The 25,009-nt window shown below is 40.6% G+C and overlaps 1 protein-coding gene across 1 annotated transcript in view; it reads left to right on the top strand.

The window, feature by feature from the left end:
• Positions 1–25,009, top strand: part of LOC135481081 (laminin subunit gamma-1-like) — a 64,933-nt gene that overhangs the window by 24,722 nt on the left and 15,202 nt on the right. Inside the window, exons 4-17 of the mRNA XM_064761013.1 lie at positions 1,247–1,425; positions 5,062–5,250; positions 6,816–6,933; positions 8,998–9,105; positions 9,782–9,918; positions 11,328–11,447; positions 12,326–12,631; positions 13,135–13,362; positions 18,002–18,187; positions 18,863–18,992; positions 20,912–21,024; positions 22,265–22,420; positions 22,935–23,087; positions 23,523–23,660. Of these exons, the coding sequence (XP_064617083.1) occupies positions 1,247–1,425; positions 5,062–5,250; positions 6,816–6,933; positions 8,998–9,105; positions 9,782–9,918; positions 11,328–11,447; positions 12,326–12,631; positions 13,135–13,362; positions 18,002–18,187; positions 18,863–18,992; positions 20,912–21,024; positions 22,265–22,420; positions 22,935–23,087; positions 23,523–23,660 (2,261 nt within the window). The remainder of the gene's footprint in view (positions 1–1,246; positions 1,426–5,061; positions 5,251–6,815; positions 6,934–8,997; positions 9,106–9,781; positions 9,919–11,327; positions 11,448–12,325; positions 12,632–13,134; positions 13,363–18,001; positions 18,188–18,862; positions 18,993–20,911; positions 21,025–22,264; positions 22,421–22,934; positions 23,088–23,522; positions 23,661–25,009) is intronic.

Raw genomic sequence — 25,009 nt, 5'->3', positions numbered from 1 at the left:
CAACATACATTCATGCCATCATCAGGGAATATATAATTCATACAACAATTAGTTCAAAAGTTAGATAAAAAGACCTAACAATGTTCACGGCAGCTAAACCAGCAATGATACCATGAAAAGAAAAGAAAACAAGTAAACACAAAGGTGAAGTGGAGGGTGAGGGCCTTTGACTTTCTTCAAAGTTATGTTTATTCTCTATTACTTGGAACGAATAGGTGCATCCTACAGAGTTGTCAAGCATGTTAGAAAAAAATATCTGTGGACGTTTTGTTCTGTTTTCACCCTCTTCCTAAATATCACAGGATGCATGGTTTCTTGTGTATTCTGTTATGTGTATCTCTGTGTTAGGAGTTGTGCTATAGTATATGTTGCCAAGCATTTAGATATGGTAGATACGGACATATACCCGAACAGGCATTTGTGAATGGAGCTGGTTAAAATCTTACCAACAGTGTGGCATAATTTTAAATCACCAATCAAATAAGAAGGTAGATAAATAAATGATACCTTTATTAAATGTTACATATAAAAGTGGAAGATGAGTACATATATTTGTTGTGTTTTGAGTGAATAAACTTTGTGTGTTTTAGTCATCCTGTGTTCTGTGTATTAAAAGGTGATGCCCAGAATGCCCTATTCCAGGTGTAAATTTAAGATGCTTGGTAACGGTATCCAAGTGTTTATGTGACTGAAACTACGATTTTACTCTAATTCAGTTATAAATTTAATAACTTAAACTGTCTCCATTTCATGTGCAACTATAACAACCACGTTTCGCTATTTCAGGTGTAACTCTAACAACCATGTTTCCCTATTTCAGGTGTAACTGTAACAACCATGTTTCTCTATTTCAGGTGTAAAAGTAATGGCCTTGTTTGTGTGTTCCAGGTGTAAGATTAACAGTACATTACTGTACTTGCAGGTGTAAAAGTTCATGTACTTTTACACCTGTTTCTTTGTTCCACTTGTAAATGTAAAAATCGTGTTAGTGTAACGATTTCACATATTTGCAAGGTGTTTAAATCAAGCATATTCTGAAGGCAATTTTGGGCGTATACTGATAAAATTATACTTTTTAGGAAGCCCTGAAATTTTGCTAATCCAACCAATGCAGTTTAGTCTCGTAAATCAAATTCAAAATGTGCATGAATTGCAGTGAAAATTGCCCTTTCATATATGAAAAGGTTGAGGAAATGGTGTACCTTACTCTACGTGTAAAACTAGTCACTGTCTTTCTTTGTTCCAGGTGTAAATGTAATGGCCATGCCAGCGAGTGTATCAGCCAGACCGGTCAGGGTCTGGAGGATCGTCTTGTGTGTAAATGTGAACACAACACCATGGGGCCAGACTGCGGCCAGTGTCTGCCCTTCTACAACGACAGACCCTGGCGAGTAGCCACCACCACAGATGCATTTGAATGCCAACGTAAGTTTTTATGGAGGATGCAGACTCCACTCAGAAGATCTTCACTTTGCCATGCGATATTGATTTATTTGATTGGTTATTTATTTGATTATTTTTACATGACACTCAAGAATATTTCACTCATACAACTCATACAAGTTCATATATGTTGTCAAATCTAATTTGCATACATATAAGTACATATATATTGTCACACCTAATTTGCATACATAACATAGTGCATAAATGTTAGATGCAAATCTAATTTGCATATATACAAGTACATATATGTGGTCAAATCTAATTTGGTACATATAAGTACATATACATGTATGTTGCCAAACCTAATTTGCATACATGTAATACATTATATGTCGTCAAACAGCATTTATTTATTTACTTATTTGATTGGTATTGTACTCCGTACTCAAGAATATTTCACTTATAAGATGGAGGAAATTGGGCAGAGCCCGTCAGAAGCCCATGCATACGCAAACAGACCTTCCCACGCATGAGTCAGACATAGGTACATATGTGTGGAAACAATCTAAGTTTTTTGACTTGGATACAAAGATGCCTACATGTACCTCGTAGTTATCCGTTCGCACATGCGTCTGTCGGTCTGTGTAGAACTATCAGTTCTTCTCAAACATGAAGTTTAGCACAACCTTTGTTTGATATAGTATTATCAAGAAGTGTTTTCTTGTCTTTTTGCCTCACTCATATCACAGGAATGAAGGATCGGCTGTAAGTACATGTAGTTTCAGTCAGCTGTTTTAATTGTCAAATGTTGTGTTTTGTTGTCATAAGTGTCTTTAAAGCCGGTGTAGGTGAGTGAGTCTAACTTGTGACTCGACCTGGTGGTTCAACATTGTGACATGACCTCATGACTTGACCTGGTGGCTCAGCATTAATTGTGACTCAACCTTGTGACAGCATTGTGACGACCTTGTGACAAAGCATTGTGACTCGACTTTGTGACTTAACCTTGTGACTCAATATTGCCACTCATCCATGCCAGTGAGCAGGGCTTTTCACGACCTGAAGCATTTCTGAACATCTGGAAGTAATTTTGCTGAGAGCATCTGATTGATGGCTTCATCATTAATTGTCAGTTTCGTGGAGTTCTACTTACTGTGACTAGAAGCATCCAGTTATTTCCAGATAACCTTGCCTGCACCCAAGTGAATCTGCAAGGTTTTGTCAGTCATTTCATCATAAGCATTATGTTGATGATTGACTTTGTGGAGTTGGACCCAGATGTTGATTGACTTTGTGGAGTTGGACCCAGATGTTGATGATTGACTTTGTGCAGTTGGACCCAGATGTTGATGATTGACTTTGTGCAGTTGAGCCCAGATGTTGATGACTGACTTTGTGCAGTTGGACCCAGATGTTGATGACTGACTTTGTGCAGTTGGACCCAGATGTTGATGATTGACTTTGTCCAGTTGGACCCAGATGTTGATGATTGACTTTGTCCAGTTGGACCCAGATGTTGATGATTGACTTTGTGCAGTTGGACGCAGATGTTGACGATTGACTTTGTGCAGTTGGACCCAGATGTTGATGATTGACTTTGTGCAGTTGGACCCAGATGTTGATGATTGACTTTGTGCAGTTGGACGCAGATGTTGATGATTGACTTTGTGCAGTTGGACCCAGATGTTGATGATTGACTTTGTGCAGTTGGACCCAGATGTCGATGATTGACTTTGTGGATTTGGACCCAGATGTTGATGATTAACTTTGTGCAGTTGGACCCAGATGTTGATGATTGACTTTGTGCAGTTGGACCCAGATGTTGATGATTGACTTTGTGGATTTGGACCCGGATGTTGATGATCGACTTTGTGGAGTTGGACCCAGATGTTGATGATTGACTTTGTGGATTTGGACCCAGATGTTGATGACTGACTTTCTGGAGTTGGACCCAGATGTCGATGATTGACTTTGTCCAGTTGGACCCAGGTGCTGATGATTGACTTTGTGGAGTTGGTCCCAGATTTTGATGATTAACTTTGTGGAGTTGGACCCAGATGTTGATGATTGACTTTGTGCAGTTGGACCCAGATGTTGATGATTGACTTTGTGCAGTTGGACGCAGATGTTGATGATTGACTTTGTGGATTTGGACCCAGATGTTGATGATTGACTTTGTGCAGTTGGACCCAGATGTTGATGACTGACTTTCTGGAGTTGGACCCAGATGTTGATGATAGCAAGTTGACTGATGCCCGGCTTTGTGTCATTTCCTTCTTTTGTTGGAGTGGGGTGGGGTTAGGATGGATAGACTGACAAATGACCAAAATATAGTATATATAAACTGCAACATTCTGATACAGCAGTAGGGTTGAAGTACAAGATGACCAGCTGTTGTACAAACTTTGGGATCATTTAACACACTACAGCTATAAATTCCAATATTTCTGATACAAAAACTTGTAAATGTTATACTTTGTTGTAAAATTTCTTAATGATGTACATTGTAAGAAACCACCCTCAACTCTGAAGTGTAACAACATTCCTAGTTTGCAGAACAACAGTTTTCAGTGAGACTAACATTGATACAGTCATGTTGACGGGATGACAGGATGATTTTACAGGACGAGCAATGATCTGTTCTTGTGGTATTGCATTGTTACTGTTCATGATGCCACATCTCTCAGAAATTGTTTTTTCAAGTTTAGTATTTATTTCATTTGCTTGGAGTTGTATGCTGTATTCAAAAATTATAAACATTATGGAGAAAGAAATCGGGGCATAGCCTGGGGGGAAACCCACAATTAGGCCTCTGCAGGTTGCTGACAGATCTTCCCTTGTATGCTTGGAGGGGAAGCCAGCAAGGACTGGGTTTGAAGTCACAGAAACCACATATGTCAAAGGCTCCTGAGTCATTGTGCTGCAATTATGTTATACCACTTAGCTACGGAGGCCATTCAGATTTTTTTTAGAACTTTCTTCATCACTCGCGTGATGAGTTTTCTGAATTCCTTTCATGCACTCTTTTACAACGAAAAGGACGTACACTTTGGTGTCCCATTGGGTAGAGGGTCTACAGTGAAGTAGGGAGACCCTGGATCAAACCCGGGCTGGGTCATACTAAAGACTTCAGCACTGAATGAAAGGTTAGAGCAAGGAAGCGTGACTGGTTGGCCCAGCATCAGTATAATGTGACTGGATGGGGTACCCTGTCTGGTGTCTTTGGCGTGATACTTCAGTGACCTCAGCTCTTGGGCAGCATGGACTCGCCCTATCAGCTGTGCAATTTAATGTTTGTTGAAGACAACTTGTGTTCAGTGTGGTGGTGTGCATACACATGTACACATGAACATTGCATAGGTTGGTGGCTTACCTTGTGCTCTCTGAAGTTCTTCCCTGTAAAAACTGACTGCTAGCCTGTGAGCTAGGAGTTCTTGAGTATTCTTGAAGATTTATCTATTTATTTATTTGATTGCTGTTTTACTCTGTACTCATGAATATTTCACTGATACGACAGCGGCCAGCATTATGGTATGAGGAAACTGGGCAGAGCCCGGGGGTATTCTTGACTGTATCTATTAACACATTTTAAGCATATGAAATAGAGCATCCCAAGCTCAACAGTCACAAAGAATGGACAATAAAAGTTACTTAATTTGACGTATTTCATTGCAGCGTGCGAGTGTAACAACCGAGCTACTGAGTGTTACTTCGATGAGGAACTCTACCGGCGCACAGGACGGGGAGGCTACTGCAAAGATTGCCGGGACAACACTGCGGGGGCGAACTGCGAGCTGTGTAAGCGGAATCACTTCCGTCGCCCTGCGGATGACAGGTGTACTGATTGCCAGTGTAATGAAATAGGTAAGAAGAGATTGGTATCAGTTAATTGGTTTAATTCAGTTAATTTCATCATGAACATCATGCATGACTGACCCTATACAGCCCTACCCAGATCTGAGATCAGTGAGGAAAGTAGCGTGATATTTCTCAGCTGTTTGCGCAAGCATAAAGTTCAAAGTGAGCGTCTGCATTACTTTGGATGAATGACACACTCAATGGCTTGGCCGTAAAACCTGCGTACTTGCACATAGCATGCGTACGGTCAAAACATTCTGCTGTGCTCAACAATTAATTAGCTGATATGAATGGACAGTGTGATTTTGTGATATAAAATGTGCTGTAAACTGAGCAGTTTATTTAATAAACACTGGAAAAGACATTTCAACTGGTTTGTTTTTATCTCGGTTCAGTAAAGTGCAAAGTAAAATGTTTTGGAGATTTGTTGGACAAACCTGGGCTTTCTTCCGTGAAGCTTCAGGAATCAATTATCATTTCTTATCTTATCTTAGCATAAGATCACTCTGCTTATAAATCTGAACTGATTTGGTGGCCTGATGGATAGAGCATCTGCTGCGAAGTCGGGAGTCCCAAGGTCAAACCCGGGTGGAGTCATTCCAAAGATTTTAGTAATGGTGCTGGATGCTGCCTCGATTGGCACTCAGCACTGAAGGGTTAGAGTAAGGAAACAGGACTGGTTGGCATGGTGTCAGTATAATGTGACTGGCTGAGGTTTCATGTCTGGTATCTTCGGCATGATACTTCAGAAGTGGCAGCACTTTGGCGCCATGGACTCTACCTGCCACAAGGAGACAAGTTATACATGTATGTCCACACACCTAATGACTCTTCAATGTCATATGACTGGAAAAGTGTTAAGGATGATGTTAAAACCTCAAGCATTCATTCATTCATTCATTCATTCATTCATTCATTCATTCATTCTTATAAGACTGATCACCTCAAGGAGCTATCAATCAATAGAATGTTATACATTTATGTACAAAAATGTCAGAAAAATGTGATATGCAAAATTGAGTTTCATGAAATTGGCCCCTGCCTGCTGTTCGTTATCAGTGAAGATTGTGATCTCAGGTGGTCAGGAAGCGGATTGCTTTTTAGGGTTATTTTAATTTCATCTTACATGAAGGCCATTTGCTTTTTACGAATATGACATATAATTTGCATATGAAAATCTGTCTTGATTACTTCGGCCGCTCCATTTTGTCCTGCGCCTGTAACTCATCGCTGTTTTTAACACGATCCAAACACAACACAAGCTTAAAATCATGCTAGATACAAAGAAAACAGATGAACAGACAAGTCTACTTTAGCCTAGAAAAGATTATGAAGTTCACACAGGACATAATTGTAAATGTTCCAGCTGTTCTTATTAGTAGAAAATTTACGTCGCAGTTTTATCCTGTACCTAACAATTTGTCCTTTTTAAAATAATATTTGGCGCAGAACATTGCCCTTGTCTTTGTGCTTACTTCCACTTTAGGGAAATATAAAAACTTGTGCAAAGTGAATTGATTGTCGGTTGTCAAGCCTGTCGGTTTCCTGTAGTCTTAGTCTCTCTGCTTCAGGTTCTGTCACGTTACAGTGCGACGCTCTGGGACGTTGTCGTTGTAAGCCGGGAGTGACGGGTGACAAGTGTGACCGGTGTCAGACGAACTACTACAGCTTTGGGCCTCAGGGATGCAGGTGAGCTGTCAGCAAAGTGAAAGTGAAAGTCATATGTAAATCCTTTGTCAAGAAGTCTGGTCAATGTGAATGTTATGAATCGTAAATCATTTTTGGCTGGCCTGCAAGAAGATGGTGGTGTCCATTTAAGGTTTGTGTTTTATTGTTTTATTTTTTAGCAACTGTATAAAGGGATCTCATACATGGTCTGAAGGTTAAGCTTTTTTTTTGTAGCACTTGTATATTGTACTTGCATTGAAGGTTAGGCTTTTACATTTTGTTCCCTAGTGTAAGGTACGGTGTGTAAATGCACATTCTCACAGTCTCGGATTGCTGATTAAGCTTTTTTTTTAACCTGTTGTATAATGGCAATCATTATAAAGATCTCAAACATACAGTGATTTAAAGTTATGTTTTGTTGTTTGATTTTTTATTTTTTTTTTTGCCTGTGTATGAAAAGGGCCTACTGATGGATTGAACTGTTTTATTGGTTTTAGTTTTATAGGCTTTGTGAATGTTTTTTTATGATTTTAATTGATAGACTTTCAGTGCAAAAGTTCACCAGTTATATTAACAGTTTGTTTTCTGTAGTAAACATGTTCTCTAGAATTAAGCCTCCATGCAGGGCAACAGTTTCTTGTAAAATGGATTTCTGTGACTTCCTTGCTTATGAGATTTATGGACTTTGCCACATTTTGTAATCAAGAAAAGTTTCATGTAGGGCTACAATTTTTATGTCTACCAACATGTAAGAGAACAAGAAGGGTATTGGGTTCGTCTGGTGATTTTTTCCAGATTTGTCACCATTTTCCATGTTTTGTGGACACGCAATCAGATTGACTTCATTTCTACAAGCCTTTCTTGCAGGGCTACAGTTTCTTATGTAATCACTTATCTAGATAAGCTTTCTGTCTCTCCAGCTACTTCACCAGATTTGAACAGAGTAAGAATTTACAGCAGATACACCAATGTATCTGGTGTACTTAGTATCTGTAGAAAGCCTTCCACATCTGTATCAGTTTTAGCAGCCTATACTGTGACGAAATTGTTAAACCATCCGCGCAGACATTGACTGTTGTCAGCTGAGTTGTTGCTCAGCCAATCAGAGGGCTACAGTGGCCACCCATAGTACACGGATAGCCCATCATGGGAAGCAATTTGCATATCAAAGACCACTCCAACGAGTTAGTACTCGAATGAAGTTCTTTTACTACCATAGCTGAACATTTGCTCAGCCATTTTCCATTTTATCTTACATGCCCAACAGACACAGTCTACTGCCAGCATGAGCCCAGTCTTCCAGTCCCTCACAAAGGTTTTCCAGATTATTTATAACACATTTAATCATACTGAACTGGGCCTTGGGGCAATGTACTGGACGTCACTCTAAACAAGTTACAGATCAAGTTTGAATTTCCAACTCTTACATCCAAAATGGGCAAAATTTTGGTCCTTTTTTCTAAACAGTTTTCTGGACTTTTCGCAAAACAGTTCATAGTATTTGCAAAACAGTTAATTGTAATTGCAAAACTGTTGATTGTGTTGAATTGGAACTTGGAAGATGGCTTCAGCATAACAAGTTACAGATTAAGTTAGAGTTTTCAACACCTACATCAAATCTGGACAAAATTCTGATGGTCATTTCGGCACATTATTAAAGTCAACTATTCATGAATGCTCCAGTGAAATAAAAACACAAAATACAAATCTGAAATACAAACTTACGGTACATGAAAATCAAATTTGTTAAATTAGAATTTGCAATGACAGTGTTTTTATGTATACAATGAATCTGTTCATAGGGGGCCTTGTGGCAAAATTGGTTAGCGTGCTAGCGCAGTGTAATGACCTAGGAGCCTCTCACCAATGCGGTTGCTGTGAGTTCAAGTCCAGCTCATGCTGGCTTCCTGGGAAGGTCTGCAGCAACCTGCGAATGGTCGGGTGTTTCTGCCCGGTTTCCACTCACAATAATGCTGGCTGTGGCCGTTTAAGTGAAATTCTTGAGTAAGGTATAAAACACCTTTTTCTTGCTAGCATTATTCATTGTGAACTGATATTATTGTTTTATTTTTTTTTGGCCCACAGATCCTGTGCCTGTGTGGAGGCTGGTTCCCTTGACAACAACCCTCGCTGCTCTCCTGACACAGGGGATTGTTCCTGTAAGGATAATGTGGAGGGGCAGGACTGTGACAGGTAGGCTATTACAGAGTCACACTTGTATCACGCTTGATTTCACTGGAGACAGATAAAAACACCTGGAATTATGACCAAACTGAATATATAGTTCACAAATCTGTTCTTACTAGCACTGTAGCTGTAGAGTAATATGGAGGACCTGTGTTCAAAATCCAGTTCACAACTACAGACCTACATGTACGAGACACCATGTGCAAGACATGATGTAGGAGACCTAATGGGCATGTTCAAACCCAGCACATTAAGGTCTTAAAGTGCTACTTTGGATAACGTTTTTCTGAAACAAAAATTGATCAGTCTTTACGAAAATCTCTTACATAGCCCAATAAGGTGGATGAATAAATTAAGATAGGAAATTGTAGCTTCCTTGGCTTGGCATTCAGCATTAAGGGGATAGTGCAAAGACTGGTTGACATGTTTCAGTATAATGGCTCGGGTTTTCTCAGTGAAGCAGCACTGGATAAAATAGCGGTGGAAATCCAGCCTGCAACAAGGAGGCACATTACGTGCATTCTAAGGACTTCTTCGTCATCAGATGACTGAAAAATTGTTAAGTATGACATTAAACCCTAAGCACTCACTCACTCTCTTGAAAAATGCTAAATTTTGATGTTTTTCCCATTTCATGCAAGTCTGGTAAATTCATTGATTACACAATTCCTTCTTCATTCAGATGTAAGCCCGGATACTTTGGCCTGTCCTACAACAACCCGTTTGGTTGTGAGGCTTGTTTCTGCTACGGCCATTCATCCATCTGTAACTCGGCTGCAGGATACTACTCCAGGATCATAGAGTCAAACTTTGAAAATGGTAGGGATTACCTATCCTCTTGTCTTCCACGTATACGGTTCACATATCTGTATATCACAGGATCATAGTCAAACTTTGAAAATGGTAGGGATTACCTATCCTCTTGTCTTCCACGTGTATGGTTCACATGTCTGTATATCACAGGATCATAGAGTCAAACTTCGAAAATGGTAGGGATTACCTATCCTCTTGTCTTCCACGTATATGGTTCACATATCTGTATATCACAGGATCATGGAGTCAAACTTTGAAAATAGTAGGGATTACTTATCCTCTTGTCTTCCACCTATATGGTTCGCATGTCTGTATATCACAGGATCATAGAGTCAAACTTTGAAAATGGTAGGGATTACTTATCCTCTTGTCTTCCACCTATATGGTTCGCATGTCTGTATATCACAGGATCATAGAGTCAAACTTTGAAAATGGTAGGGATTACTTATCCTCTTGTCTTCCACCTATATGGTTCGCATGTCTGTATATCACAGGATCATAGAGTCAAACTTTGAAAATGGTAGGGATTACTTATCCTCTTGTCTTCCACCTATATGGTTCGCATATCTGTATATCACAGGATCATAGAGTCAAACTTTGAAAATGGTAGGGATTACCTATCCTCTTGTCTTCCACATATATGGTTCGCATATCTGTATATCACACGTAGGAAAGTTTGTCAGTAACTTTCCAACGATCAGTGGTTTTACCCCCACAGCACTGTGGTTTCCTCAACCCATGAACTGATTGATCACCAACAACGTTCAAGAGAAACATTTTTAAGTATGGCAATTAATCTGTGTGTGAAAATGTGTGTTTTGCGAATGGGGAAAAGTTATGATAAAGATTGTTTGTATGCACTTGTGTAACGGACCAATAAGTGATATTAACCCATATACTGATTGATCACCAACAACGTTCAAGAGAAACATTTTTAAGTATGGCAATTAATCTGTGTGTGAAAATGTGTGTTTTGTGGATGGGGAAAAGTTAAGATAAAGATTGTTTGTATGCTCTTTCACTTGTGTAACGGACCAATAAGTGATATTAACCCATATACTGATTGATCACCAACAACGTTCAAGAGAAACATTTTTAAGTATGGCAATTAATCTGTGTTTGAAAATGTGTGTTTTGAGGATGGGAAAAAGTCAAGATAAAGATTGTTTGTATGCACTTGTGTAACGGACCAATAAGTGATATTTTCTTCACTGTTAATTAGGAAATAGATAAAATAAAAAAATCCTGGACACTGTGTCTCTCACTGGTTTCATCTTTATTATGTCTCTGTATTCACTTTATGTATTTAATTCCTCCCAAGAGGTGCTATGATAGGTATATGTACGAACAACTCTGTCACTTCTCCATGTTATTAATCTATCACCTATTCATGCTTTTCATGCTTATTTGTCCAGGTAAGGACAGGTGGGAGGGTACGGACAGACAGCACAATAAGATCTCCACACAGTACAGCCTTACCAAGGAGCTGGGCATATCCTCCGATGGTCAAGAAGCAGCCTACTTCAGGGCACCACGTAAGTTAAGGAGATAACTCTGTATCCGTAATTGGTAACAAGCTGAAAAGCTGAAATCTTTGGTCAGGTGAGGCAAGTAATTAGCAGAAATCTTTGGTCAGGTGAGGCAAGTAATTAGCAGAAATCTTTGGTCAGGTGAGGCAAGTAATTAGCAGAAATCTTTGCTCAGGTGAGGCAAGTAATTATCCATGGCAAATGTGGGCTAATAAAATATTTCACCATATTATGTTTTTGCACGTGGGGCTACAGCTTTGTACATCTGTCTCTCCATCTGTAAACTCATGAACATTACGACTATATCTGCCCAATCACTTCACTTGGCGATATTCCAGACAGTGCTCATGGAGGAACTTGCTTGCAGCAGTAGCTACTGTAGCAGATGAGGCAGTGAAAGACGTCATGGGAAGATGTAGAGAAATGAACAACACTGGATGATATTGTGACAACTGTGCCTGATATAATAATCGGAAATTATAGTGTGGTAGACAACAGATCAGTCTGCATAAGTAAATTGTGACTGTTAAAAAATAAATGGGGTTTTTTGTGTTATCTAGGCAATAAATACACAGCCATGCCTCCATGAGTAAAGTCTATTAAAGTGAGTTAAGTTTTCAGGACAGATTTTCTGGTAAATTCTGTGTTTGAATAATTATGTCATTATCAGATCAATATCAGACAATTTGGGGTCTAATTGTTCAACGCCAAATTTCCTGTCATTGTCTTTATCGCTGCATCGACTTTAGTGATGAGCAATTATTGAAATTCCGAGACTCTAGATTCTTGTTGAACCCATGTGCAGGCAAACATTTTGTTGATGTAAATGGAACATTTGCATTATGCTTTTTGCTCACATTGCTTTCAAAATTTTTGTTTCACAGCGCGTTACCTAGGTGACCAGCGATTCAGCTACAACCAGTATTTGCGATTCACGTTGAGAATTGGGGAAGAGCAGGCTGTCAGGGCGTCCATTTTGGATGTTGTGCTGGAAGGAAATGGACAGACGCTGTCCATTCCCATCTTTGGGCAGGGGAATTCCCTACCCAAGGTCACAAGGCAGAACTACCAGTTCCGCTTGCACGAGCACACCAATTACCAGTGGACACCTCGCCTCAAAGCTCAAGACTTTGTGGCAATCCTGTCCAATCTGACAGATCTGAAGATCAGGGGGACATACACACCAGGAGGTTTGTGGCTTCTCTTCCACTCTCACATTTTGGTAGCCACAAACATACAGCCCTAAAGCAAACATCCGGGCCATCAAATAAGATAAGTAACTCCATAGGAGTTCATTTTGACGGTATTCCTATATTTCAAGTCGGTCCTGCAACCTGCGGATGGTCGTGGGTTTCCCCCGGGCCTCTGCCCGGTTTCCACCCACCATAATGCTGACTGCTGTCGCATAAGTGAAATATTCTGAGTACGGTGTAAAAGACCAATCAAATAAGTAAATATATTTCAAGTCACTCCAAGGAGAATTGACACCTTGCTTCTCCTGAGGTTAACTTAATTAAATTCGAAATATTGAGATTTCAGAGTGAATTTCGAAACTTCCTAAGCTAAACTGTTAAGTGGATGAACTAGATTTTGGGCCATCAAATAGCTAGAGGAATTTAATACTCTTCATTAGTCGATGCCACATCAATCAAATACATTTTGACAATAATCCATTTCTCACTTTTTGTTTCAGGAGTTGGGTTCATAGATGACATTCAGCTGGATACAGCGCGGCGAGGATTTAATGGAGGCGAGGAGGCAGGGTGGGTTGAGCAGTGTACATGCCCAGAGGGTTATGTGGGGCAGTTTTGTGAGTCGTGTGCCCCAGGGTATAGGCGTGATCCAGCCAATGGAGGACCTTTCGCAAAGTGTATCCCCTGTAACTGTCATGGCCACTCTGACGTCTGCGAGGTCAACACAGGTAAGCTGACGGGAGTGGGGGTGAGCGGGGTGGGGGTGGTCGTCTGATGAGGAAGGACTAAATGACCTAAAATTTCAGCCACAAAAGTGCATTTTTATAAGTAAATAAAGGTTACAAAGTATTAGTTTTGGGGCTGAAACTTACAATTTTCCAGCAGAAATGTCATCTCATGTTCCAAGCAAACCTCAAAACACCTTCCTGAAATCAGTAGAACTCTCTGAATCATGAAAATGGGGCAAGCTAGTCATAGAAGAAATTTATGGACATTTAGCGGTATTGAAGCATTAGTGACACATATTGAAGCATTAGGGACACATCACTTCAGCCAAAATCTTCTTCAGTCTTGACGAATGTAAGGATAGGTTTCTCACTCCTTGGTTTCCTCAGGATTGTTTTACCTGTTAATCTCCTTTGTAACATGTTGTACTTTGAGCAGTTCCAAGTGCATTTCATGTTATTAAGATAATGCACTGCTCTCCCCAATTTGACTGAATCTCCTGTTACTAAGGTAATGCACTGCTCTCCCCAGTTTGACTGAATCTCCTGTTGCTAAGGTAATGCACTGCTCTCCCCAGTTTGACTGAATCTCCTGTTGCTAAGGTAATGCACTGCTCTCCCCAGTTTGACTGAATCTCCTGTTACTAAGGTAATGCACTGCTCTCCCCAGTTTGACTGAATCTCATGTTACTAAGGTAATGCACTGCTCTCCCCAGTTTGACTGAATCTCATGTTACTAAGGTAATGCACTGCTCTCCCCAGTTTGACTGAATCTCCTGTTGCTAAGGTAATGCACTGCTCTCCCCAGTTTGACCCAATCTCATGTTACTAAGGTAATGCACTGCTCTCCCCAGTTTGACTGAATCTCATGTTACTAAGGTAATGCACTGCTCTCCCCAGTTTGACTGAATCTCCTGTTGCTAAGGTAATGCACTGCTCTCCCCAGTGTGACTGAATCTCATGTTACTAAGGTAATGCACTGCTCTCCCCAGTTTGACTGAATCTCATGTTACTAAGGTAATGCACTGCTCTCCCCAGTTTGACTGAATCTCATGTTACTGAGGTAATGCACTGCTCTCCCCCCTGTTTGACTGAATCTCCTGTTGCTAAGGTGATGCACTGCTCTCCCCAGTTTGACTGAATATCCTGTTGCTAAGGTAATGCACTTCTCTCCCCAGTTTGACTGAATCTCCTGTTACTAAGGTAATGCACTGCTCTCCCCAGTTTGACTGAATCTCCTGTTACTAAGGTGATGCACTGCTCTCCCCAGTTTGACTGAATCTCCTGTTACTAAGGTGATGCACTGCTCTCCCCAGTTTGACTGAATCTCCTGTTACTAAGGTGATGCACTTCTCTCCCTAGTTTGACTGAATCTCATGTTGCTAAGGTAATGCACTGCTCTCCCTAGTTTGACTGAATCTCCTTTTACTAAGGAAATGCACTGCTCTCCCCAGTTTGACTGAATCTCCTGTTACTAACAGGCATGGGAATTTTCCGTCTTTAGACGGAATTCCGTCTTTTTTTTGTATGAAAATGTCGTTTCTGAGATTCGTATCAATCCGGTGAGAAAATGGGGGGGGGTGAAGAGCTTGAATCTGACCTGAGCAAGAGTTTCAAACCTGCATTGACTTTATTTAATATCTGTAATCTTTCACTTCATCTGGTCTTCCGACTTCCCGAGTTGCGCGTATCGGGCATTCGTGTACTGCCGTAAACTGAAGTGATATTTGGTTGTCGCAATCCGGACAACCCCATTCCCATAAGACACGTACAGAAACTAAATGATACAAATAGAAGTGGAGATTGACCTGCCTTCGAGACTATGTGAACTAGAATGAGTACAGTTTTCGGTAGTCGTTAAACCGGAAATCGCCAACCGCGTGTGCGTGAAGGTCGGTCCGTGAAGGTCATCGTCGTCCGGAAAGAAATTGTATCGATCGATCAAAGATAGATGTGAGTACTCCCTGAATTTCAAATAGTCAGAAATATATCTTCTTTATAAATGTGTAAATGTAACTTTTTTTGTGATGCTCTGCGTGTTTTACACACAGTGAAGATAACATTTCTAAATCTGTCTCCTCTGCTTGATACTGAGTGAACTTCTCCAAAGTTGTCTCCCCTGAATATCGGGTTACGAAAACAGCAGGCTTTTGAATTGATTGATCAAGACAACGAAATATTTTTATTCAACAAATCTGAGTATTTGGTTTATGAATAGTGAGACAGATTACATTATAATTAACAGTGTTAGTAGTCTCCTATCGGCGGAATAGATGGGGACTTTACTTCAGGGTTGCACTCTCTCTGTCTGACCCATCTTTGTAGGCTATCTATTCTTTCTAATTTTATTTTTGTTTTACTTTTTGATATTTTACTGAAACTTGGTATACAGGTCAATTATGAATAACTGTCATATGTTGCATAACCAATTGAAGTTTAAGAAAAATTTGCGATTTTTTTTCTCAAGGTAATTACCAGTTTTCCCACTTTCTGAGCTTAGAAAATTTCACACAAAATCATCCTCTCATCCACAAACTCCACGATGAACAGTTGCAACTGACAAAAGACTTCCTGTCCTGTTTCGTCCCACCAGAGAAGGTCAACAAAACCTCTAAACAGCTGAAGTCCCTCAACCTCTCTGACAAGGATAATCAACTATCAGATGACCTGGTTTTCTTTGGCGGCGAGAAGGTACAGACAATCCTAAAAGAAGCAAAGAAACAGGATTGGGCTGTAGAGGATTTCAAGAAGAAAGCCAAAGCTGCTTATATTGCTTGTGGTGCTTATTTACTAAAGAAGATGCCATTTGGCAATCGTCTCCTAAGAAACCTGTCTTCACTTGACCCATTATGCAGAGGCCATAAACTTGCCATGAAGTACATGGAAAACCTGCCTACAATTGTTACAAACGTGCTGAAAGAAGAAGAGAAAGGTTTGTTTTCCTCGGAAGTGAGGCGGTTTCATGTTGATGACAGTCTGCCATCTTATGAACCCAATACACGACTGGACACATGGTGGACATTAGTGTTCAAGAGTGGCAAATATCCGTTATTGTCAAAGATGACAGCAGCTTTGATTGGGTGTTTTCATGGGCCACAGGTTGAGAGCTCATTCAGTGTGATGAACTACGTACTGGACAGTCACTCAGCCGAAATGAAGATTCCCACATTCAATGCCATACAAACTATCAAGTACACTCTCAAAGTAGCTGACAAATGTTCTGTTGATTACTTCCGCAGAAATGATTACCTTCATGATCCTATCAATATGAAAGTTGTCCAGACCATACGGGGAGCTGCAAAGGATTACAAACAAGAGAAAGAGGTGGCTCGTTTGGCGTTAGAGGAGAAAAAAGCTGTACACTCCGTAACCCAAGAAAAGGCGATCAGCAAAAAAGCAATCCGTATTGTTGGCAGGGAAAGCTTCCAAACGGGCTAGGAATGCTCACCTTCGGGGTGTTCTGGAGAAGCTAACAGCTAAGAAGAGGGCAGGGGTACCAGGTACAGATACCAGTCCGAGGAAGAAGGCCAAACGTGTTTGATGGGATGGGAAGCTGACGGTGTTAATATGTATATACAATTGTTGTAAATAATCAGTAAAAATGTTGTGACAGTGTGAGGCTATGGAAATGGCCCTATCCGTGAATTTATAAATATGTGAAGTCCTGACTGAACTTTCCAGAAGTGAAGGTGTGTCATTGACCAGAAAAAAAGCGGCCAATTTGGAAGGTAACATTTGTGAAAAGTAAATAACATCTGAAAGCTTTTATTGTATGTTAGGGTAACTGAAGAAGATCCAAGAAAAACACTTTTTTTTTCACCTATGGTCACGAAACATTGTTATTTCATCTAAAATTCGCCCGACGGCGAGAGGGGGGCGCAACCGCTCTCGGCTCCGGCGCTTTCGCGCCGTCAATTTATCAGTCTTTTTTATTATCACCTGTTCCCATGCCTGTACTAAGGTGATGCACTGCTCTCCCCAGTTTGACTGAATCTCATGTTGCTAAGGAAATGCACTGCTCTCCCCAGTTTGACTGAATCTCCTGTTACTAAGGTGATGCACTGCTCTCCCCAGTTTGACTGAATCTCATCTTGCTAAGGAAATGCACTTCTCTCCCCAGTTTGACTGAATCTCCTGTTGCTAAGGTGATGCACTGCTCTCCCCAGTTTGACTGAATCTCCTGTTACTAAGGTGATGCACTGCTCTCCCCAGTTTGACTGAATCTCCTGTTACTAAGGTGATGCACTTCTCTCCCCAGTTTGACTGAATCTCCTGTTACTAAGGTGATGCACTTCTCTCCCCAGTTTGACTGAATCTCATGTTGCTAAGGAAATGCACTTCTCTCCCCAGTTTGACTGAATCTCATGTTGCTAAGGAAATGCACTTCTCTCCCCAGTTTGACTGCAGCTGTAAAGTCAGATGGTTTTTCAGGTACCTTTAATTCATAGGGCCATTAACATGATTTGCGTCTGCGCAAAAATTGATTTGTGCGGTGTTGAGCACTGATCAAGTCTGTGTGTCAATAATTCTCATTACTTCTCAGTGTAATTTCTTCTCAGGTCTGAATTTTCTCAGAACCTGAAGAAATGAAGTGTTTAAGACTGTAACAATTCCATACCTTGCTAACCGTCTCTTTCTGTAGGACGCTGCATCTGTGAGCACAACACTATGGGTGGCAACTGTGAGCGCTGTGCATCTGGTTATTATGGAAATGCACTGCTGGGTAACCCTGACGACTGCCAGCGTTGTCCGTGCCCAGGGGGTGGTCCCTGTGTGGAGCTGGCCAATGGCGAGGTTGTTTGTACAGAGTGCCGTGAAGGATACACGGGTAAACACATAACATTGCATGTCAAATGGTCCTGTAGAAAGATTCTCTGTCCACAGTCTGATGGAAAATCCCCATATCACTTATTGGAGAGAAAAGCTCACCATTCTAGAAAAGCATTTAGCCTTTCAGAATAATGTTAAAGTCTTTCTCTAATCAGTCGGTATTTAAAGTAGCTGATGCTTTAAGAATCAAAAGTTGGCTGGCATGCAAACGTCAGTTCATACGTGGTACTGCCAGCAACCTGCAGATTGGTTTCCCTCTCTCCGGTTTAACCATAATGCTGGGTGCCATAGTATAAGGACAATTTTCTTCAGCATGGCATGAAGCACCAATTATATAAATAAATCAAATGTAATCATTTACAGTCTAATTAAAAACTCTCAGAGAGCATCCTTTTCACTTTTTACTCAACTGTAAATAGTAGCTAAATGTACATGTAATTCCGATTGGTGGCATCGATTTCCAATTAAAGGGAAAGAAATGTTTAAGTAAATTTTAGGGGGGCTGTCCTAAAAAGTCCAGGTGCAGCATGTTCTGAGCTCAGGTTTTTCATACATGTCCAGTAGAAAAAAATTCCAAATGTGAAGGAGATCCTGTTGTAGTGGAAAGCTAAAAAGAAAGAAGTTGTGGGCCTTGTGTTATATTGTCTAATTTTTTTTTTTTTTTTTTTTTCAGGCAGTCGCTGTGAGTTCTGTGCAGATGGTTACTATGGTGATCCCACTGGTCGCTACGGTGCACCTCGGCAGTGTGAAAGATGCAGTTGTAATGACAACATTGACCCCAATGCTGTTGCTAACTGTAACAGGTACTAAAGCATGAACTTAGAATGAGTTCAAGTCCCTTAATGCAAACTTGACAAGGTTGAAGGCGTTTACAGGTGGCTTGCAGGTAAGGTGCATGACTGGCCGCTGTTGACGAACTACAGATAGAGGTACAGGTATGTGTGCAGGCTCATTCTCCACTTTGAACTTAATGGGGCTGTTGGTATGTTTGTGTTGACATATACCTTGCTAATTTGTACGTCATGCCTTGATGGGGCTGTTGGCACATTTCTGTTGACATAGACCTTGCTAATCTGTACGTCACGCCTTGATGGGGTTGTTGGCACGTTTCTGTTGACATAGACCTTGCTAATCTGTATGTCACGCCTTGATGGGGCTGTTGGCACGTTTCTGTTGACATAGACCTTACTAATCTGTACGTCATGCCTTGGTGGGGCTGTTGGCACGTTTCTGTTGACATATACCTTGCTAATCTATATGTCAGGCCTTGATGGGGCCGTTGGCACATTTCTGTTGACATACACCTTGCTATTCTGTATGTCATGTCTTGATGGGGCTGTTGGCACGTTTCTGTTGACATATACCTTGCTAATCTGTCCGCACGCCTTGATGGGACCGTTGGCACGTTCCTGTTGACATATACCTTGCTAATCTGTATGTCACGCCTTGATGGGGTTTTTGGCACGTTTCTGTTGACATATACCTTGCTAATCTGTATGTCATGCCTTGATGGGGCTGTTGGCAAGTTTCTGCTGTCATATACCTTGTTAATCTGTATGTCAGGCCTTGATGGGGCCGTTGGCACATTTCTGTTGACATATGCCTTGCTATTCTGTATGTCATGCCTTGATGGGGCTGTTGGCACGTTTTTGCTGACATATACCTTGCTATTCTGTATGTCACACCTTGATGGGGCTGTTGACAAGTTTCTGTTGACATATACCTTGCTATTCTGTATGTCATGCCTTGATGGGGCCATTGGCACGTTTCTGTTGACATATACCTTGCTAATCTGTATGTCATGCCTTGATGGGGCTGTTGGCAAGTTTCTGCTGTCATATACCTTGTTAATCTGTATGTCAGGCCTTGATGGGGCCGTTTTCACATTTCTGTTGACATATGCCTTGCTATTCTGTATGTCATGCCTTGATGGGGCTGTTGGCACGTTTTTGCTGACATATACCTTGCTATTCTGTATGTCACACCTTGATGGGGCTGTTGACAAGTTTCTGTTGACATATACCTTGCTATTCTGTATGTCATGCCTTGATGGGGCCATTGGCACGTTTCTGTTGACATATACCTTGCTAATCTGTCCGCACGCCTTGATGGGGCCGTTGGCACATTCCTGTTGACATAGACCTTGCTAATCTGTACGTCACGCCTTGATGGGGTTTTTGGCACGTTCCTGTTGACATATACTTTGCTAATCTGTACGTCATGCCTTGATGGGGCTGTTGGCAAGTTTCTGCTGATTTATACCTTGCTATTCTGTATGTCATGCCTTGATGGGGCTGTTGGCATGTTTCTGTTGTCCAAACTTCCACTGTTAGCGGGGTGTTGGTGGCAGTGAACAGATGGCTTGCCTAGCCGTATAAAACAAGAGATCTCTGTGCGCTATGTCGCATCTGTACATCTGTCAGTCAAATTGGGAAAAGCTCACGTACAGCTAATGCTGTCTTCCGCTGATCATGTGGGAAGATCTGTCAGCAACCTAAGGATGGTTGTGGACTCTTCCCACCATAAAACTGGCAGCCATGGTATAAACGAAATACATGTATTCTTAAGTGTAGTGTAAACCACCAGTGAAAAAAAAAATTGAAATGTTATAATTAAATTAGTAGCATATCAGAGACACGTTATCGGTGTTATTGGTTTCTTATACTCATATTTTTATGTTTTAGTGAGATTGTGTATTGACGAATGTCTCTAATCTGTGCAGGACCTCAGGAGAGTGTCTGAAATGTATCTACAACACAGCTGGATTCTACTGTGAGAAATGCCTGCCTGGTTACTATGGCGATGCACTGGTTTTGCCAAAAGGACAGTGTCAATGTAAGTTTCTCTGAACGGCTGTAAATTTCAAGGTAAAGGTTTTGTGCCTTTTTCTTCCGTCTCATTTATAAAAAAGACATGTTTGTAGCAATCATTGGAAGAAAAACTGGAAATGTTGGCAAGAAAGGAAACTGTTGTAACGTTAAATGAAGGAAACAACTCTGACATTATAAGAAAGAAACAGTTTGAACGCTCCAAGAAACAGACAATTAAAATACTTCCAAGAAAGAGACTATTCTATCATTGAAAGAAACAACCAGTTGAAACCCCTCAGGACAGAACCAGTTGAATACCCCCAGGACAGAACCATTTGGAATAATTCAAGATACAGACAAGTGTATCAACATTGCTGGAATGAAATAAGTGTAATAATACAAAGAAGAAACAGTAAAAGAAAGGAAAAAAGAAATGGAACTTTCCACATAACAACCAGTTCATGCTAGTACAAGACAGAGAGGAGTTGCAAAACACCAAGAAAAAAAGAAGTCAACCTTTTCTTTAAGGTTCCATCCAAGCCCTTCTATCTTGGAATTCTCCCACTGTTTCATTCTGAGTGTGTCTAAGAAACAGTTGGAACATTAAGAAAAAAGCAGCTATTTCTTCTTGTTAGTAGTATAGTGCGATCTGTAGTATTGACCTTTTGTGTGTCACATTTGTGACATTGTAATAATATTGCCAAGATGTTAGCACTATATACCTGGAGAATAATGTCTGCGTACAGCAGCTCCATTCTACTTCATTTAGTTTTATTTATTTATTTATTTGATTGGTGTTTTACACCGCTCTCAAGAATATTTCACTTACACGACGGAGGCGAGCATTATGGTGGGTGGAAACCGGGCAGAGCCTGGGGGAAAGCCACGACCATCTGCAGGTTGCTGGTGGACCTTCCCACTTACAGCCAGTGAGGAAGCCAGCATGAGCTGGTCTTGAACTCACAGCGGCCGGATTGGTGAGAGGCTCCTGGGTCATAACGCGCTAACCAACTGAGCCACGAAGGCCTCTCATTTAGTTTTAGATATGTAAGGCATCAATATTTGAACTCATTAGCTGACTTCATGGTACTAAAATAATAATTCCTATTATTTAAACATTTACATTAGTAAGAACAGTTTGAATAAGACCTTAACTGAGGTAAATTGACAAGAGGCCCGTATTTCACGGTTTGCACGTGACCATTTTATACTGTAGTCTGTGTATAATGTATTGTTTGCACTCCTCTGTCTGCCTCACCCCACAGCATGTAACTGTAACCCCCGGGGCACCCTTGTAGGAGATCGTGACCAGGTTCTTAGCTGTGACCCCCTCACTGGCCAGTGCCCGTGTCTTCCCAACGTCCTTGGCAAGTTCTGCGACCGTTGTGAGGATACTTACTGGAACCTTGAAAGTGGAACAGGTGAGTAGGTTCTTTTGGACTGGCTTTTCTTCTGAGGTAGAAAAGCTGTGGAAATTTGGGGGGATGCAGAGGTAGTTGTCAAAAAGTGTATTAAAAACCCAAGCCAGGTAAAATCAGTCTCCTCATAATACGAAGTAAATATAGCACTTTAGTCTGGTGGTACTGGATTTAAGTCGTAATGCCTATTTTAGCAACTGCCCCCATGTCTTAAATAAAGCCTGTCGACTAGAAAGTTGAAAGTGGAAAGCATAGTTTTTTAGGAAGAAAGTTCATGGTTAATTTTTTGAGAGGCAGCCATACTGGAACCTTGAAATTAAATTTACTTTACATTCAGCTGAATGCCTTCCAATTCTGCAGGGTTTTGTGAAATGCTCATGGTTTAAAGATGTGAAAAAAACTAAATATAAAGTTTTGGTGTACCATTAGTGTCTGTGAGAAAGTACATGACAAAATGAATTTTTTTGTGGAAGCTGTTCCAATTGTTCTTTATGGTTGTCCGAAAACGTTTTTGCAGGTTGTGAGCCGTGCTTTTGCGACAGAATTGGCTCTCTGAATGGGACATGTGAAACCCGTTCTGGACAGTGTATCTGCAAAAATGGCGTTGCAGGACGCAAATGTGACCACTGCCGCAGCTACTTCTGGGGATTCAACAGGGACGGGTGCAGAGGTAAGGACTTGACACAGGTGCGAGAGACCAATGCTGTTTCATGTGCTGCCTGTGGAAGATTAACTGGACTGTTACATTGGAAAGTGTTTACTTGAGGAAGTTCCCCAGCTTTTCCTGGTATTCCTAAACATGTACGCTCTCAGTAGTGAGAAATAATATTGATTAGGCACCTAAATTTAGAAGAAGAATAAAACAAATAGGCATTGCAGCTTTCAGTGTTGTTCAATTGGTCTATACTTGCATCTACTTAAGTCAAGAGTAAAAGCCAGTGCACCATGACCTTAGTGCATAATAATGGTGATTTGTCATATCAGCGTGCATGTAGTCTGCGCCAGGTATTGAATATCTACAAACACACTTTATTGTAGGTATCGGAAAAATTATGTGCATGATGAATTTAATTTCTAATGCTTCTTTGACCTTGACCTTGACCAGAGTGTGCCTGTGATCCTGAGGGCTCGTTTGACCTCCAGTGTGACGAGTACGGGAACTGCCCCTGTCGGCCAAGCGTTGGGGGTCGCCAGTGTGACCGGTGCGTGGAGAACAAGCACAACATCACAGCCGGGTGTGTGGGTAAGTTTGCGCACGACTGACCACGTGTACAGGTAGCTAAGGGGTCAGCAGTAGCAAGAAATTAAACCACAGTTTCTTTTAACCACAATATTTAAAAATTTAGTTGTAAAATGTAGTCTTTAACCATTTTTTTTCCTATTTACTTGAAAAGTGAAAAAACACCTTGAAATAATTTGTGTATAGTGGGTATGTGGGGCCATCTATTTGGTATATATTGTCTTGGTGTAATAATGTTCTAAATGAGGATGTAACACATGGTTAATACATATATTTGCACTAGAATTTGGTCTTTTCAGCTATTAAACATGTTCATCCTGGATTTTGATCATATTTATATTTTTAATATATTCATAGATATGGTGGCAATTTAGATTAAATGCATGTGTTTGGATGTAAACAATAAATTTACATTCAAGTTAATTTATTAGACATGTGTCACATCCTTAATTAGAAAATTAAAATGCATGATATATACCAAGCAGTAGTCTCAAATACCAACCATACCAAATTATTTGAAACTGCGGAAGGTCGTGGGTTTCCCCCGGGCTCTGCCCGGTTTCCTCCCACTATAATCCTGGCCGCCGTCGATAAGTGAAATATTCTTGAGTACGGCATAAAACATCAATCAAATAAATAATACATCAATCAAACACCCTTTTCTCCTGAAAGAAAAAAATTTTTTAAAAATGGTTAAGCGCATACTTGCAAATACATTTTCGTGCTCTTTTAGTTGATATTGGCATAGTCTTTTTTATACTTTCTTCTTCTTTAATCGGATGGAAATGATATTAGATGTTTGTTGGAAAAAGTAGTCAACAATGTACACTACAGAGCGCCTTGACTTCACCGTCCCCATCTTCATGTCCAGATATTAAACATGGTTGCCATCTTTTAAGATTTTGGATTTTTCAGCAGATTTATTAAATTTTCAGCAACCTGCGTAGGCGAGGTCATGCACGCTTCAGTTGTATATAAGAAATGAACATGAGATGACAGAGTTGAGACATTAAATAGTTAGCATATCAAAGGCGATGATTAAGGCAAATTGAATACTTCATCATTGGGAACAGTAAGTCAGATTGTCAGACTAAAAAAGTGGATGCCTATAGGAGCAATCATGGGTCTTCAAAGTGCACAATTTTGGTATTTCCTTTATTGGTACTCAGCCCAAAATAGGGAGTGTTATTCATTGCAAGTTCCTCTTGACCTTGGACTTCCATATCGGAGGTATTTCTTTCATGTCAGTTTGGTATTTCTGCCAAGTTTCTTCTGGAACTGGAGTAGCATTTTAAGAACTAAATTACTTTTTCAACCTTTTCACATGTTTGCAAGTCGTTTATTCAAGCAAA

This window comes from Liolophura sinensis, chromosome 13 (genome assembly GCF_032854445.1).
Source record: "Liolophura sinensis isolate JHLJ2023 chromosome 13, CUHK_Ljap_v2, whole genome shotgun sequence".
NCBI classification, from domain to species: Eukaryota; Metazoa; Mollusca; class Polyplacophora; order Chitonida; family Chitonidae; genus Liolophura; species Liolophura sinensis.
The sequence above is the reverse complement of the archived record's forward strand: the minus strand, read 5'-3'. Positions and strand labels throughout refer to the sequence as shown.